At 53.2% G+C, this 17,058-nt stretch overlaps 1 protein-coding gene across 4 annotated transcripts in view; it reads right to left on the bottom strand.

Moving 5' to 3' along the window:
• PRKAG2 (protein kinase AMP-activated non-catalytic subunit gamma 2) overlaps window positions 1-17,058 on the bottom strand; it is a 284,802-nt gene that overhangs the window by 193,328 nt on the left and 74,416 nt on the right. For all 4 annotated transcript variants that reach the window (XM_059932996.1, XM_059932994.1, XM_059932997.1 and 1 more), the window contains exons 2-3: window positions 13,002-13,073; window positions 6,976-7,255 (exon numbers count right to left, since the gene is read on the bottom strand). In XM_059932996.1, coding sequence (XP_059788979.1) covers window positions 6,976-7,255; window positions 13,002-13,073 — 352 coding nt within the window. The remainder of the gene's footprint in view (window positions 1-6,975; window positions 7,256-13,001; window positions 13,074-17,058) is intronic.

Here is a 17,058-nt window from a genome sequence, read left to right as displayed (position 1 = left end):
TCTTGTGCAGATGGTTGCCACCCAGAGTTCCCATGGAAACGACACCCTGGCTGGTAGAACACAGACCGTCTCTTTGCGCTTTTTTCTACCTCATGCAATTATCATGTGATCAGTTCCATTCCTCCTGTTCCTGGTGCCCACCCTCTCACTCGTGTTCTCGCTGCGCCGGCACTTGGGGCAGATGAAGGACCGCAGACCCGGCCCGAGTGATCCCAGCACCCGGGCTCACACCATGGCCCTGAAGTCACCTGCCTTCTTTCTCATCATATTTCCTCTGCCTGATTACCGTCGTTGTGAACATCCCAACCCTCCGGAAGCACCGGCACTGGGCCTGGGAGGCGGTGACCTATGCCGGCATCTGTCTGCACTCCAGCATCTTGGGGCACAGCAGCCCCAAGCCGAGAAAGGCCCTGAAGAAGAGGCTTCGGCGAGCCCTGAACAAGGAGCAGTTTGTCTTGAGTTGTCAGTATCAAGAACCTCTACCACTGCACAAGCCCACGAGTGGCACGAATGCACAAGGTTTGGGGCTCTGTCCTTCTCTCTTTCCATTTCCTTCTTTTTTGCCTACCCTTTGTGCGCCCCCATTAATTCTTTTTCCATCCCTCTCTGTTTCTGCCAACCGTTCCAGGGCTCCTAATCCCTGGTCTGGGTCCCAAGCCACCTTGGACTAGGATGGTGGCCTCATATCCTCACAGGCCTTTCTCACTCTCTACACAAGCAGCCCTAATAATATTCTCCCAGCACCATTTTGGTTCATTCTCCCTTTACAGAGACCTGTAATGGCTGTCAGCTGTCTCTGTGGTCAACCTAAAGTTTGTTTTTTTTTTTTTTTTTAAATTTTTATTTATTTATTTTTATTTATTTATGGCTGTGTCGGGTCCTCGTTTCTGTGCGAGGGCTTTCTCTAGTTGCGGCGAGCGGGGGCCACTCTTCATCGCGGTGCGCGGGCCTCTCACCATCGCGGCCTCTCTTGTTGCGGAGCACAGGCTCCAGACGCGCAGGCTCAGTAGTTGTGGCTCACGGGCCCAGTTGCTCCGCGGCATGTGGGATCTTCCCAGACCAGGGCGCGAACCCGTGTCCCCCGCATTGGCAGGCAGATTCTCAACCACTGCGCCACCAGGGAAGCCCTGTTTTTTTTTTTGTTTTTTGTTTTTTTTTAAAATGGTGACATAGGTTGTCTCATACCATCCCCCCCCACCATCAACTGGCCTCTTCGTCCCTGCTGTGCTCTCAGAGCCCAGTCTCTCTCTACTTCAGCCCAGGAAAGCTGCTTTCTGTCTCCCCACGTGCTCGTCCCCGCAACCTGTGGTCTTCTGGCCCATCTGGAACTTCCTTCTGTCCCTTCTCTGCCGTCCTTGCCATTCCCTTCTTTTGCGCCCTTGCTTAAGACCAGTTCCACCCATGGAGCCTTTTCAGTTTGGTCCCAGGAGAGTCTGAGGGCGTACATGAGTTTTGTGCCGTCACAGGTCCTGTCCTCGATTCTGTGTGTTCGCTGTATGTTGAATTAAAAGGAATCGTCTGATATGGAAATGCTTTTAGGTATTGGCCAACAGAAGATCGAGAAAGCAAACAAAGTTAAATTTGCTACAGTTCTTAATTTTGAGAATCTTACTTTTCCTGTCCGCTCACCCGGGAAGTGGACCCTGCGTGCGGACACCTAGGAGACTGGTCTCCAAATTAACCTGGGATGCAGATTACTTAGCGTCCCAGAGTGTGTGCAAAATGGTCCACTGGATGTGGAAAGAAAAGTGTGGCAACTTTAATTTCTGTGTATTTTGATCTCTTCCTTTAAATGTTTAAATTAAATTAATTTTTTGGTGTGTTTTATGATGTACGTAATGTATTCGTAGAGTATTACAAGCACGTAAGTAAAATAAAGGAATATGCATATGGCAGAAAAAAAACAATGCTCATGTACAATGCACTTCGAACGTGCATAGTAGACACGGATTATTATCAATGATTAGGGAGCAAAGCTTAGTAATGTGAAATGTAGCCCTTCTTGAGGTCCTGCCTTGCTGACTATGCAAGATTGTTTTTGCTTTTAAAAAGACTTTCATCTTATTATTTGCAGTTCAAGAACATACGGACGTGCACTTCCCTTTCCTCATCTACAAAGGCAAAGTCATCCTCAATCAAGTTGTAAAAAATCTTTTGGAGATAAGATTTGCTGTTTTCTGGAAGCTTCTACTGCCACATGGTCACGTAAGACTTCTTGGGAACTAGACAAGGCGTAAACATGTCCTACTTTGTGGGTCACGTGGTCTCGGATAGCTCAACAGCTCAAGTCTGCTGCTACGTGTGAAAACAGCCGCAGGGGAAAGAAACAAGGGCGTGACTGTGTCTCAGTGATTAATGTACACAAATTAATAACGGATTCAGGCTGGATTTTGTCCTGGGCTGCAGTATGCCGACCACTGTATTAGCCAAGGAGGCTGTATAGCACATTATTGCTTTGCTTGGGGTAGCTGACCCTGATCCTCTAAGGGAATTAGGTTTGCTACTAACAGCGGGCCTGGGAGGAGTGTGACGAAAACCCCAGAGTCCCCAAGACGTGTCTTTTTTTTTTTTTTTTTTTTTTTCAGTATCTCACTGTGGTCCTGATGCTGCCATCTTTAATGGATTGTTTTTTGTAATTTATTTTATTTTATTTTTGGTTGTGTTGGGTCTTTGTTTCTGTGCGAGGGCTTTCTCCAGTTGCGGTGAGCGGGGGCCACTCTTCACTGCGGTGCGCGGGCCTATCACTGTCGTGGCCTCTCCCGTTGTGGAGCACAGGCTCCAGACGCGCAGGCTCAGTAGTTGTGGCTCACGGGCTTAGTTGCTCCGCGGCATGTGGGATCTTCCCAGACCACGGCTTGAACCCGTGTCCCCTGCATTGGCAGGCAGATTCTTAACCACTGCGCCACCAGGGAAGCCCCCAAGACGTGTCTTGAATCAACTCGCCACTGGGCCCGGAGACCAGGGGAAGGCCACAGCCACTCCATACAAGCAGCCCCTCCAAGAGGTAGGGTCCTTCTAGAACAAAGGGCCGGTTTTCCTCCCTGGGCAAAGAGCACCAGCCAGCCTAGGTACTCGCTGGTCCCGAGACCAGACATAGCATCTGGAACTGTAGCCTCCATCTGTATTACCCGTCTTGTTCTTGAAGTGTCTGAAGATTGAATTATCTCCTTTTCCTTTATTCCCCTTTGAAAATGATTGTGCTCAGAATTTCTGTCTTCCCTCTTTCTTTCCCCTAATAATAGACGGCAGTGTTTACCAATCTTGAGTGTCACCTGGGGGGTTGGCTGCACCTTTAGGTTCTATGTCTATCATGTAGGCTGAAAGTCACCGGACAGAAGGACAGGGTGCCGACAGCACTGGAGGAGAAATGGGAACTTCATTACTTCGAGGTGGAGGACTCAGTCCGTCACGCTGGCATCCTTAGTGGTGGTGCTTGGACATGACGCTGGGGAAGCAGCAAGGACACTCACCACTGTGTGTAGGGTGACTGGACCGAGTTCCGTGAGGGAATCTTTGGGAGGCTGTGTGTGCACACACGCTGGGCGGTGCACAAGGAGGGTGTTACAGCTGCCTGCAGAGCTGCCAACTGCGCCTCTTCTCCAGGAACTTCCTGCTCACTTCCTGGGTGGGTTCTTGGTTACTCTGCTTTTGCTGCATGATCCTGCCTCCCAGCCCTCCAGTAACTGATTGATTCAGAGATCCCAACTGGGCTAATCAGAGATCCTATAATGAGGAATCTGGAATGGTAAATGGAGAGACACGAAGACTAGGAATTCTCTGGATCTCCATGAGTTCTTGCTGCCAAGCCCCCCAGAACCAGCCTGGTTCCTTCCCTTCCTGAGTCCTGAGCATTCAGCTCTTCTTTGAATTCTGTAAATACACCCAAATCCTTCCAATAAATTGTCTTCCTTGTTTTAAAAAAAAGAGGGGTGGGGGGAAGTAAAAGGATGGGGACCAGAACTGGATTCAGAAACCAGGCTAGAAACGTATCCCTGCAGGCCCCTCATACACATTTGGTTCTAAGATTTCCAGCAGGCAATGCAGACAGGGAAAATTGGGTCGTTACACGATCAGTGTCTATGATAGACAAAAACAATCCAGTTGCTCAGAAGTACAGCTATTCTCGGTACCGAGACAGGAAATCTCTCCCAGGGGGCTCGTGTGACAAACAGTGTCTTCACGACATCTTTCCAACAGACACAGCGGGTTTCATGGGCAGCTGTTTATCCAGACCCTCCATACAGGCCGCTGGCATTACTCTCAAGCTCAGTTTTGTGAAGTCAGTTCTGGGGCAGTGGGAGCAATATCTAGTCTGGGCACGTTGACCCGGGCGTAGATTCAGGCAGGAGGAAAAGCAGATAGATTGTATACCCCCCATGCAAGCCTCACAGCAAGCCCAGTGAAAACATCAGGTGGCTAGGACCTGAGCGGAGGCCCCCGTGGATAGTGCACACACACTGCCTGGACATGGACTCAGACCTTCCTGCCTCATCATTGGGCTGGGCAGGGCTGGTTTCCCACGTCCTCGGGGAAGGTCAAGGACGTGGGCTCGGTGGTTCAAGGGCAACAGCACGGGCTACTGTCCTGGGTCCAGCCCCGCCCTGGTCTGAACACCTGCTCCCAGAGAGCTTCTCTGAAGAAGCCGAGCCCCCGCCCTGACCTAATCAACGCATGTCTTTACAAGAAAGCCCCAGCCACTCCACGGCCTTCTTGAGCCCCGCCTACGGCTACCCAGTCAGACAGCAGAGAAGCCTTAACTAGCCACACTTGCTGCACAGCACCTAACAAGACACACCTTTGCTGCACAGCACCTAACAAGACACACCTTTGCAGCTGGGTGCTTTCTAGCACACTGAGTGGCCTTTAAAAACACTGACCAGAAAAGGGCAGCACGGACTCCTGCTTCCCGGGAAGCTGAACATCTGGCCCGTCTTCAGGACCCAGCATCCCACCTGCTGGCTCCCCCAGACCTCCCAGACCCCATATCTTGGCTGCTCCTTTCTGCCTTCAGAAATGACCCTGATCTTGGGACTTCCCTAGTGGTCCAGTGGTTAAGACTCTGCGCTTCCCCTGCAGGGGGCATGGGTTCCATCCCTGGTCAGGGAACTAAGATCCCACATGCCGTGCAGCACAGCCAAAAAAAGAGAAAGAAATGACCCTGGTCTTAACAGAATGACCACCCTACACCCACAAGTCCTGCACCTCCCCAGCCAGTGACATGAATTGCAGATCTTGGCTTTTCAATGTAACCTGTGTACTGGGTTGGATGGTGTCCCCCCCAAAATTCATGTCCTTCCAGGAACCACAGAAAGCGAACTTATTTGGAAATAGGGTCATTGCAGATGTAATTAGTTAGGAGGAGGTCATCCTGAAGTAGGGTGGCCCTCAATCCAAAATGACTGTTGTCCTTAGAAGAAGAGGAGAAGCAGCAGCACAGAGACACAGACACAGACACATGGCGGGAGGGGGCCACGCGACCATGACGGTGGACACAGAGGCTGGAGTGCTGCTTCCACAAGCCAAGGAGCGCCCGGGACCGCCAGCAACCCCAGGAGCTAAGAGAAAGGCCTGGAACAGATTCTCCCCTAGACTCTTCAGAGGGGCCATGGCCCTGCTGACGTCTTGATTTTGGTTTCTGGCCTCTGGAACTGAGAGAATAAATTCCTGTTGTTTAAGCCACCCAGATTGGGGTACTTTGTAATGGCTGCCCCAGGAAATTAATACGACCTAGTTCTGTTGTAAGCAACCCAGGCACAATGCCACCTTTGGAGAAACAGGACACCTGGTGAAGGTCTGGTATGACATCCCCTCCCCTCTGAGAGGTGGGGCGTGATGGCACATTTGAGAATTTCAGGACCCCTGACCAGGAAACTGGGGATGCTCTCTAGGGTGCTGGGATATCCGTGCTAGGACACACCTCCCTACCTGGCTTCATATCTAAGTTCCTAACTGCACGTCACCCGTACTGTCTGTGTGAGGACCACCTTGTCCTGTGACATTTGTACCCTTACACATAAGTGCAGTCATCGTGGGGATGCCTTTAGGGGTGCTAGGAACGATACCCCAAACCACCGAAAAAAATTAAAGAAGAAAGTTCCCCACCCTTTCCTTACAAGTCACGGAGACCGAAACTGCACTTGGGCTGGCCTTGCAGATAGAGCAATAGCTCCAACCTACAGGTCCTCTTGCAAATACAACCCGGAGAGAAAGGAGGACCAATCCAGACACGATGCCCAAGGGCAAGCTTGTTTTCCAAATCATTGTCTTCGATAGGAACTTCCTATGTCATCAGAAAGAGTCGTAAAGAGTAGGGAGATGCACTAAGACACGGGGACGGTGAAAATACACTCCATCTACTTTATGGTTCCCCTTGTATATTTCTAGATACGATCAACGGTGCTCAGTGGAGAATATTTTATCCCTAGATCACAAATACTCATGAGCCTAAAGAACTCTCTCTGAAACACACATTTGTTTCCCCTGTTTCTGTAACAAATCAACCCCACCTACCCAGGGCCTGAGACAGAAAAAGTCAGGATGTGCCAGAAACAGGTTCACTCAAATCCCCAAGACGCCAAGCCGTAAGCACTGGGGGCCTGCACGGGGCAGACCAAAGAAAGGGCTGGGCCCTCTGGCCCCAGGCGTGGGCCGCTACTGATTTCCAGAGAAGGCTGGAGGCTAGCGCTCCACGTGGCTGTCCTCACAGCCATACTGTGAGTATCGGGGTATTTACATTAACCCCACAAGCCACGCCATACTGGGTGGATTAGTGCAGGAATAAAGCGACAGGTGGAAACACGTTGCTCTGGAGATAAATTTGTTCCTGGGGGACAGACCAGACGCACGCACTCAGCACCATCAGTAACAGCCACCCGGCCAGCTTTGGTGTCCCTGCAGGTGGCACCGCGGCCAAGCGGCTGTGAGCAGCCCCCCGGCAGCCCTGCACCCACCTGAACAATAGCATCAATGCCTTACTTTTTCTGGAGCGGGAGAAGAACCGGATGCCCCCGGGCGAGGTAGACGGGTTGGAGTTGGGGGAAGATTCTTTGGACGAGGAACGGAAGATCCCGCTGAAGCTCATGCGGCGGGGGGAGCGCGGCGGGGACTCCTGGTAGGAGAACGGGAACACGGTTTTGGGGGAGCCGGGGCTGGTCTTGGGCCTCACGGGAGCAGACACGGGGCTGGAGGGCCGGTGCTGGGGGCCTCTGGAGAAGAAGCCTTTGGAGGGGCTGCCTGAGCCGAAGGGGCTGTCCACCTGCAGACAGACAAGACAGACAGACAGACGGACGGGTGAGGTCACTCAGAGCCTGTGAGGACGTGTCCCTGTCGTGCCTGCCCTCCCACTGTCGCCCACCATCCAGCTGCTGCCACGACACCCGGCCCGAGAAGCAGCTCCAGGCTCTTCCACAGACAGAGGCGGCCCGGGGGAAGGACCGGACCCCAGGATGACCCACCCACGGGCTGGGCCGCAGCATCCAGGAGCCCACTGGCCCCCACCCAGTTCCCTGGAAGGGGCTTCTGGAGGTGCGGGAGGACAGCCAAGCAGCCGAGAAGGCTCGAAACACGGCACCTTCCCCCTTCGTCCCATTCGCGGCTCCGTCTCCTGGCCTTCACTCCTCAAGACCTCGTGTCTGTCCTTCTCGAAGTCTGACTACAGATCTGATCTCTCTGATCTGAAAGACAGTGGGCCCAGGGCTCCGTCCTGAGGGGACCCTGGCGTGGGAAGTGATGAGGTGTTCACCTCCAAGCAGCTTCGGCGCTGGAGTAATGGGGGCTGCAGGCAGAGGTCGGGAAGAAAGCGGACAAGGCCGCAAAGCTCTGAGGCTCACTTCGGTGATGACTTGCAATTGTAGTTATGGTTTGAAAACTTACTGGACTCCATATTTAAGCCAAGGCACACAACTCACAGACTCAAGGAATTTCGAACGTGTCCTGCTGGTGGGTTTAGCAGCTGGCACTCCCGTCTGAGTGCCTGGGCCTGACCCGCTTGCCTCTGGGCCACCCTGGAGGGTATGTAGACTCCCTAAGCCTCCGGCTCCTCCTGCGTGAAATGAGGGGTCGTACCTGCCCCTCAGGGCCGTCTGAAGGGGCATCGGCCAGACCTGATGCACAGGAATTGTACTCTATACGTGACCTGCTGCCGTCCCGTGGGTAAGCCTGCAACACAGGAGCCAGAAGGGCCTCGGGGCCCACCCAGCTCTGCAGCAGAAAAGGAAAAAACGACGTGTCCCCTGGGCTCCGCACGGCAGGTGCCGACCGGTGCACTGAGCACAGGACAGAGGCAGCCTCTGTGCCTCTATCCACTGGGGTGCCTGCCTGGACCCGGGACCGCTGTGAGCTCCTCCACCACTAGAGGGTGCCCCCGAGCTGGGCTTGGGGTCCCTTTAAGGAAGTGATGCCCTGTGAGGACCCTCAACCGCACGCCCCCTTCTCCCTGAGACCCTCCACCCTGCGTTAAAGGACCAGTGTGGCCATGGCGGGGAGGGGTGCAGAGGCTGGCCCCGTGCCAGTCCCCTCGCCGAGTGGGATTCTGAGGCAGAGGCCGAGCTTCCCCAGAGCCATATAACTCAAGCTCTCCTCCTTATGGAGAAGTTCAAGGTTTTCTTTTTCTGACCATTTGGTACGAAAAGCATTTAGATTCTCTGCTTCTAGAGTACTGCGTTCAGCCACTATCCACCGGCCTATGGGACTCAAGCTTTCTGAGGCTTTTCTGCATCGTAAGAGTAATGAACACAGAGAAGCTTTTGGAGTAGTGGGCGGCGTGCCCCTGTGGACGTGGGGGTGGGGCGCAGGGACAGCAGGCCCAGGGGTGGAGGAAGACCCCACGGCAGGGTGGTACATGTCAGGGTTCTGGTCAAAGATACAGGAGTCTGAATCCCAGCTCAGTTTCCAGCAGTGACAAGTGACCTACGTGTCAGTGTCCTCATGCATCCAATGGGGACACTAGGCCGACTCGCAGGGTCGTCAAGATGACAGGATATACACAAGGGAAGCACCTGCCACAGTTCCTGGCACACAGCAGGTACGTCTGGGAGGTCAGCTCTCACCATCATGAATTCACTACAAAGAGATCCTTGGTAGATGTGGAGAGTCGGGGAGGCCGGGCTGATTTACGGAAAGACTCCACGTGGGGAGAGAACCTGACCCTCCTTTGAGGGGGAACCACAGGGCTCTTCAGCACGGGGGCGGGGGGGACACGGTCATTTAGGGCAGACGTTCTAGTGGCCTGTCACCATCACCCTCTGGGTGCCACTGAGCCCGGAGCTCAGAGAGGGCGCTGGCTGGAGGCTGAGTGAAGGCCCCAAAGCTGGTGAGTGCTGGGCGGGACCTGAGGCCCACGGCCTTGACCTTCACCACCATACACCTCCCGAGAAAAGCAGAAACGGCCAGGAGGCGGAGCAGCCTGGCCACGTGAAATGGAAGAGGAGTCAAGGTCAAGTTTGAAGGCAGAGGGCGGGAGTCACAGTAGGAGGCCAACCCCGCGGCTGCCCCTGTCCCCTTCACACAGCACAGTGAGCCCTGCCTAGGGAGGAGGGATTGCTGAGCAAAGTCGACGCTCACTGCACGCAGGGAACAAGACGTGGGCGAGGACGGGGTCCCCGCGAGACCCTGGGGAACAGCAGGCGAGACAGGGCTGCCCTGAGAGTGGCCCAGACGGGGAGAGATGTCAGAGGGAGACACTGCCCATCACGGGGCCCTGAGCAGGGAAGGCGCTGAAAGCCGGCGGGCTGTGCACAGGCCGATGGGTGGAGGTGTCCCAGGGTTGGGGGGGAGAGAGGAGCTGGAGCCGGGAGGACAGAGAGCCACTCACTTGGGCCACCGCGGACGGGTCACTGGGGCAAGTTGAGCCAAATGGCAGTCTCGAAGGGCCTGGGTGCCGGTTTGAACCTTATCTGACGGGCAAGGGGAGCCCTAGGATTCTCCGGACTGGGATTGACTCCAATTCCGGGCTCAGAATTGCAGGCCAAAAGAGCCAGGCACTCAGCCATCGGGCTTCGGGAGGGGGCTCCAGAAAGCAGGCCCTCTCCCCACACGGCCAGACAGTGGTGGCTGTGGCCCATCCCAGCCTTGTCCCCCGTGTCTCCCGCCCTGACCCTGGCGAGGGGGCGGTGGCGGTGGGCCCCCGGGTCTGCTTCCTGCAGGGTGGGTGGGGTGGCGTGGATCTCGGCACGATCGCAGCCACTAGGGACAGAGCCCGTGCCTCTTAGCAAGCTGCAGTGAAGTGACACATTGCTAAACGTAACGGCACGCTTCCCTGGCTTTGGGTGAACGTGAACGAAGGGCCCAGAGCCTCCCGAGTGCCTGCCGGCTCTGCAGAGCCACGGGGCGGGCTGTCAGGCCACCGCGAGCAGAGCTTCCAGGCCCACCTCTGCCTGCCACTGCAGGGAGGGCCGCGGGGGCCAGGGCCAGGCCACCCGGGGCTCGGTCTCAGCTGCGTCCCCGAGGATGCAGGAAAGCAAAGAAGAGGGTTGCAAGTGTGAAGGTGAGCGAGGGGGTCAGCGGGGCTGGGGTCAGCGGGGCCTCGGCGGTGACTGACAGCTGGGCACCGGGCACCCCTTGGGAGCTTGAGGGAAATGGGCGTGGGCGAGGGGGTTAAAGGTGAAAGGCGCCAGGAAAGGGGGGGCCGAGTTGGACAAAACCTCGAGGTGAGGGTCTGTGGAGCCCGACTCAGGCTGGGGGGGTGTGGAGGCTGTGCCAGTGCCCTCGGTGCCAGCGTGCTGACGGTGCGCGGCTCGGGTCTGAGTCCCTGTGCGCTCCGGACGGAAAGGTGCTGGCGTTCTTGGCAGAGGGGAGGGAGGAACGGTGCCCACGGCCAGCAATGGACAAGAGGGCCCAAGCCACGTCTAAGGCCTGGCCAGATGCCACGTTCCCGACGGCTCGGGTAAATGGGTCGTGCATGCACCCCTTCACGGTGCTCCGAAGTGGGGGATGTCCTGAGGCCACGCCTGCGTTCCCAGACTGCCCTTGAGCACGTGTCCCGGGCCAGTCACTGCTCTACGTCTGCTCCATCGACAAGCTCATTTAATCCTCATAAGGAAAGGTGAGCACCGTCACGAGCCCGGGTTTGCCGATGGGGAGACAGGTTCACAGAGAATATCTTGTCCCAGGTCACACAGAAGGGAAGTTGCCAGGAAAGATGAACAAAGGAGCCGGGCTCCTCATCCCAGGATCAAGGGACACAGACGGGAAAACCTGTGGTCATTTGGGCATTCCACAGACTGCCCCAGACCAGGCCATGCTGGCTGACCCAGAGTGACCACAGTGGTGTTGAATGATCCCAGGGACGTCGACGGCACTGACCTTCCTCCCGATACTGGCCCGGGAGCTGCACACAGAGCTGTGCAGAGTCAAGGTGACCAGAAGCCCTTGCACCGCGATGTGCTATGTAACAAAGAGCTGCCACCTCTGGGAACAGGGGGACCAGGAAAGGGGACAGGTGGGAAGACCAGGCAGCTCCTATATCCACTGATGCTTGGGAATGCAGGGTTGGAATCGTCGTTTTCTTTTTTTTCGGCTGCGCTGCGTGGCTTGTGGGATCTTAGTTCCTCGACAAGGGATTGAACCCGCGCCCTCAGCAGTGAAAGCACAGAGTCCTAACCACTGGACCGCCAGGGAACTCCCAGGGTTGGCATCCTTGAGTCAAGAGCACCCCTAAAGGGGAGCTCAGCTGTGGCCCCTCCACTGAACTCTGCGTGGTACCTAGATGGGCGAGGAGGCCGCCAAGTGTCCAGTCCACATTCAGCTTGGCAGTCACTGAGGATTTGCAGTTCCCTAAGGAGATGGGGATCTTAGTCACAGGGTACAAAGATGCAGAGATGACCCAGAAAGGGCAGGAAGCCTCTGTGCGGTACCTGTCCGGCTGAGGACACTTCCCTGCAGGGCCTGCGCCACTGGCCCCAGTTCAGGGTGTCCAGACGCAGCGCAACGCACACTGGGCTGAGCACCAAGCAACCCAGACTGAAGCCGGCTTGGTTATTAAGCAGCCCTATGACTGTGGGAAAGTCTTTTCACCATCCTGAAGTCCAGTTTCTTCATTTAAAACCCAAGTGTAGGTGCTGCGTGGGACCCCAGGACCTTTGCACAATCTCGGAAGGAAGTCCCAATAATGATGGAGATTCACATTTGCCATCAGCCTGGTGGGATGAGGGACGTGGAACCTCCAGGGCCAAAGAATTCAGCCTAGCTCTTATCTCTGCTCTCAGACACTGCCCACGGCGGCCCCTCCCGAAGCCTCGGCCCACCAGCCGCCCCAGCCGTCTGCCCCACACTCACCCTGACCGCGGACCACCTTGACCTCCCTTTGCTTGCCATGGCCAACCCACCTACCCCGGGACGCGCACTCCTCAGCTGCCTGCCCTCCACGGCCCCAGCTTCCTCGTGGAGGAAAGACTGACCAGCGGGAGAGGGGAGAATGTGGATTTAAGAGAGGAAAGGAAAAGGGGGAAAGAGGACAGAAGGGAGAGGAACGGGGCGAGGAACGGGCAGGGAGAAGGGGCTCCCGCCTGCGGGGGAGACAGTTGGTCTCCACATCCCGCTTTCACTGATGCTTTCAACCTCCTCTCTTCGCTAATTAGCTCCTCGGCGCTCAGGGTGCCAAGCTCACTGTCAATCTTCGGCATCACCTCTGCCCTCTTTGGGGAGCCCAGAGGGAAGAGAAGAGAAGAGAAAGGAGTGAAGCCTGGCAGGTGTGAGGCTGAGCTCGGCTGCAGCCAGGTGCACGGGTGGGAGCGCGGGTGGGAGCACAGGTGGGAGCGCAGGTGGGAGCACAGGTCAGAGCACAGGTGAGAGCACAGGTCAGAGCACAGGTGGACATGTAGGTGGGAGCACAGGTGGATGTACAGGTGAGAGCACAGGTGGACATGTAGGTGGGAGCACAGTGGATGTACAGGTGAGAGCACAGGTGGAAGCACGGGTGGATGTGTCTTGGGCTCACGCTGAGGGAGTTCTGCCTCAGTGGCACCTCAGGTGAGCCGTGAGAAGCTGTGAGGAAGGTGGCTTACCTTACGAGATGGATGCTTTTCTGAACTCTCCAGGTCTCCATCCAGGAGCGGCATGGCAAAGGAACTCAGGTCCTAGGACGGAAAGAGAGCACGTGGTCAACGACCTGGACCCTCAGGTGCCCGTCTGGCCTCGTCCAGGGCCGCTCCTGGCTCTCTGTGTGTATCACCAGCCCCTCCCCGAGTCCTCCTCGAATGTCAAGCACCAGGGAGGACGCGGAGGGCCAACAAGGTGAAAGGAGGGGTGGAGACGCGCTGGCCCCCCCTCGGAGATCCTGCCCCACCTCCAGCTTCCCTTCCCATCCCCCCCCAGGGAAGGAGCAGGAAGAAGAGGCCGGGACCACAGGGCAGGAGGAAAAGAGCAAGGGAGGAAAGCAGAAAAGGGGAGGGCAAAGCCCACCTCGGCGCTCTGGGGAGAGGCCGATGCGCAGGACTTCATTTCATGACGCGAATGTGGCCCAAGGAAGTGTGTCCTCCTGGAAAGATGACAGGGCCGCATGAGAGGGCTGGCCGCTGGGGCAAAGCGGTCAGAAAAGCCTGAGGACACCGTGGCCCAGAGAGATGGCCTTGGGGGGAGTAGCTCGCCAAAGACTCATGGTGTCTAAAATGAAGTCATCGCGTCCCCGTCACCCTGCTCCCCCTTCCTCCTGTTTCTTGCCCGGTGGAAACCTCCATGCCTGGACAGGAACCGCACCTGGGCAGTCCTCCACCGGGAGAAGCTGCTGCATCCCTAACCTTTTGTTTTTTTTTCTTTTTTCCTTTTTTTATTGTGGTAAAATACATGTACACAAGATTTACCATCTTAACCATTTTAAGTGTACAGTTCAGTACAGTTAAGCACATTCACACTGTTGGGCAACTAACCTCCAGGGCCCTTCCCTTTGCAAACTGAAACTCCATATGCATTTGACAACCAACCCCCAGCCCCCTGCCCCAGCCCCTGGCACCCCCTGCCCCCATTCTACTTTCTGTCTCTATGAATGTGACAACTCTACGGACCTCATGTAAGTGGAATCGTACAGTATTTGTCTTTCTGTGACGGGCTTATTTCACTTAGCATAATGTCCTCAGGTTCATCCGTGTTGTAGCGTGTAACAGAATTTCCTTCCTTTTAAAGGCTGAATAATGTTCCATTGTATGGATAGACCACATTTTGTTTATCTGTTCATCCATCAAGGGACACAGGGTGCTTCCACGTTTTGGCTACTGTGAATAATGCTGCTATGAACACAGGTGTTACGGATTGAACTGCGTACCCCTCAAAACTCATAGGTTTGAAGTTCCCACCCCCATTACCTCAGAATGTGACTGTATTTGTAGAGAGGGTCTTTGAAGAGGTAATTAAGTTAAAATGAGGTCATATGGATGGGCCCTCCAATAAGACTTCAATCCAGCAGCACTAGTGTCCTTATAAGAAGAGAAGATCAGGAAACAGACACAGAAGCAAGACACATGAAGACACAGAGAGAAGATGGCCATCTACGAGCCAAAGAAGGAGGTCTCAGAAGAAACTCACCCTGGCGACACCTTGGCCTTGGACTTCTAGCCTCTAGAATTGTGAGAAAATAAATTTCTGTTGTTTAAGCCACCCAGTCTGTGATACTTTGTTATGGCAGCCCTAGCAAACTAATACAGTGAGTGTACAAATATCTCTGAGACCCTGCTTTCATTTCTTTTGGGTATATACCCAGATGTGGAATTGCTGGATCATATAGTAATTTATTTTTAATACTTTTGAGGAACCCCCATACTTTTTACGTAGCAGCTGCACAATTTTACATTCCCACCAGTGGTACACAAGGGTGCCAGTTTCTCCACATCCTCACCAATACTTGTTATTACTTTCTGTTTTATTTTAGTTTTTGTTTTTTATGGTAACCATCCTAATAGGTATGAGATGGTACCTCACTGTGGTTTTGATTTGCATTTCCCTAATGATTACTAATGTTGAGCATCTTTTCTTGTGCTTGTTGGCTATTTGTATATCTTTTCTAGAAAAACGTCTATTCAAGAAGTCCTTTGACTATTTTTTAACCAGCTTGTTTGTTGCTGAGTTGGTAGGAGTTCTTTATATAATCTGGATATTAACCTTTTATCAGATATATGAATTGCAAGTATTTTCTTCCCATTCTGTAGGTTGCCTTTTCACTCTGTGGATTGTGTCCTGTGGTGCACAGAAGTTTTAAATTTTGATGTAGTCCAATTTATCTGTTGATATTTTTATCAATACTTTGTTGCCTGTGCTTTGGTGTCATACCCAAGAAATCATTGCCAAATCCAATGTCATGGAGCTTTTCCCCTGTTTTCTTCTAAGTTTTTACAGTTTAAGCTCTTATATTTAAGTCTCTGATCCATTCTGAGTTACAGAAGTTACCCCCCTTATCAGCAGTTTTGCCTTCCAAGATTTCAGTTACTTGAGGTCAACCAGGGTCCAAAAGTATTTAATGGAAAATTCCAGGGACTTCTCTGGTGGTCCAGTGGTTAAGACTCCATGCTCCCAATGCAGGGGGCCTGGGTTTGATCCCTGGTCAGGGAATTAAATCCCACAACTAAGAGTCCACATGCCGCAACTAAAAGATCCCGCACATTGCAGTGAAGATCCTGCATGCGGCAACTAAGATCTGACGCAGACAAATAAATAAATAAATAAGGGGGAAAAAAAAAGAAAATTCCAGGGACTTCCCTGGCAGTCCAGTGGTTAAGACTCCGTGCTTCCACTGCAGGGGGCACGGGTTCGTTCCCCACTTGGGGAACTAAGATCCCACATGCCTCACAGCGTGGCCAAAATAATAATAATAACATAAAATACAAATTTAAAAAAAAAGAAAATTCCAGAAATAAACAATTCATAAGGTTTGAATTTCGTGCCACTCTGAGTAACTTGATGAAATCTTGCACTGTCCTGCTCTGTCCCGCCTCGGACGTGAGTCATCCCTTTGTCCAGCGTATATCCACACAGTACATGTGCTACCCCCTCGCCAGTCACTTAGTAGCCGTCTTGGTTATCCACTCAACTGTTGCGGTATCGACAGTGTTTGTGCTCACGTGATCCTTATTTTACTTAATAATGGCCCCAAAGTGCAAGAGGAGTGACACTGGCAATTTGGGTATTCTCTTATTGAGCCTACTTCATAAATTAAACTTTATCCTAGGTATGTATGTATAGGAAAAAGCATAGTATCCACGGTTCAGTTCTATCCATGGTTTTAGGCATCCACTGGGGGTTTTGGAACATATTCCCTGTGGATAAGGGGAACTACTGTAGTTTTTGTATATTGTATAATAAGGTTAGGGTCCAACTTTATTCTTCCACATGTGGATATCCAATTTCCCCAGCACTATGTATTGAAAAGACTATCTTTTCCCAGTGAATGGTCTTGGCACTTCTGCTGAAAATCATTTGGCCATATATGTATGGAAGAGTTTCTTTCTGGACTCTTTGTTCTATTTCATTGGTCTATATGTCTGTCTTTATGCTAGTACCACATTGTTTTGATGACTGTAGCTTTGTAATAAGTTTTGAGATCAGGGAGTATGAGACCTCTAACTTTGTTCTTTTTTTTTTTTCAAGATTGTTTTGGCTACTTGGGGTTCCTTGAGAGTTCATACAAATTTTAGGATGGATTTTTCTATATCTGCAAAAAAATGCCATTGGGATTTTGATAGGGATTGCATTGAATCTGTAGATGACTTTGGGTAGCATTGCCATCTTAATATTAAGTCTCCAATCCATGTACATAGGAGGTCTCTCCATTTATTTGTGTCTTCTTTAATTTCTTTCAGCAACGTTTTGTAGTTTTCTGTGTACCTAATCTTTCTTTTAAACCCTTCCACCCTCCCAACCCCTCTGCTGTAGGGTCCAGGTCTGCACCCTCCTTTGCCCAGCTCTCTTTTGGGTTTCCTAATTGTTCTCCAAATCTTTCAGCTTAGCCTGTTTCAAGCTATCTGCAAACCTCTGCTAGAACAGTGATGCCTAAAACCGTGGCCCCATTATGCTGGCCTCTGCCCTAAAGCCCCAGGGCCTCCACCATAGCCGAGGCAATGGCTCCCACACATAGTC

The sequence above is a fragment of the Balaenoptera ricei genome, chromosome 9, assembly GCF_028023285.1.
Source record: "Balaenoptera ricei isolate mBalRic1 chromosome 9, mBalRic1.hap2, whole genome shotgun sequence".
NCBI classification, from domain to species: domain Eukaryota; kingdom Metazoa; phylum Chordata; class Mammalia; order Artiodactyla; family Balaenopteridae; genus Balaenoptera; species Balaenoptera ricei.
The sequence above is the reverse complement of the archived record's forward strand: the minus strand, read 5'-3'. Positions and strand labels throughout refer to the sequence as shown.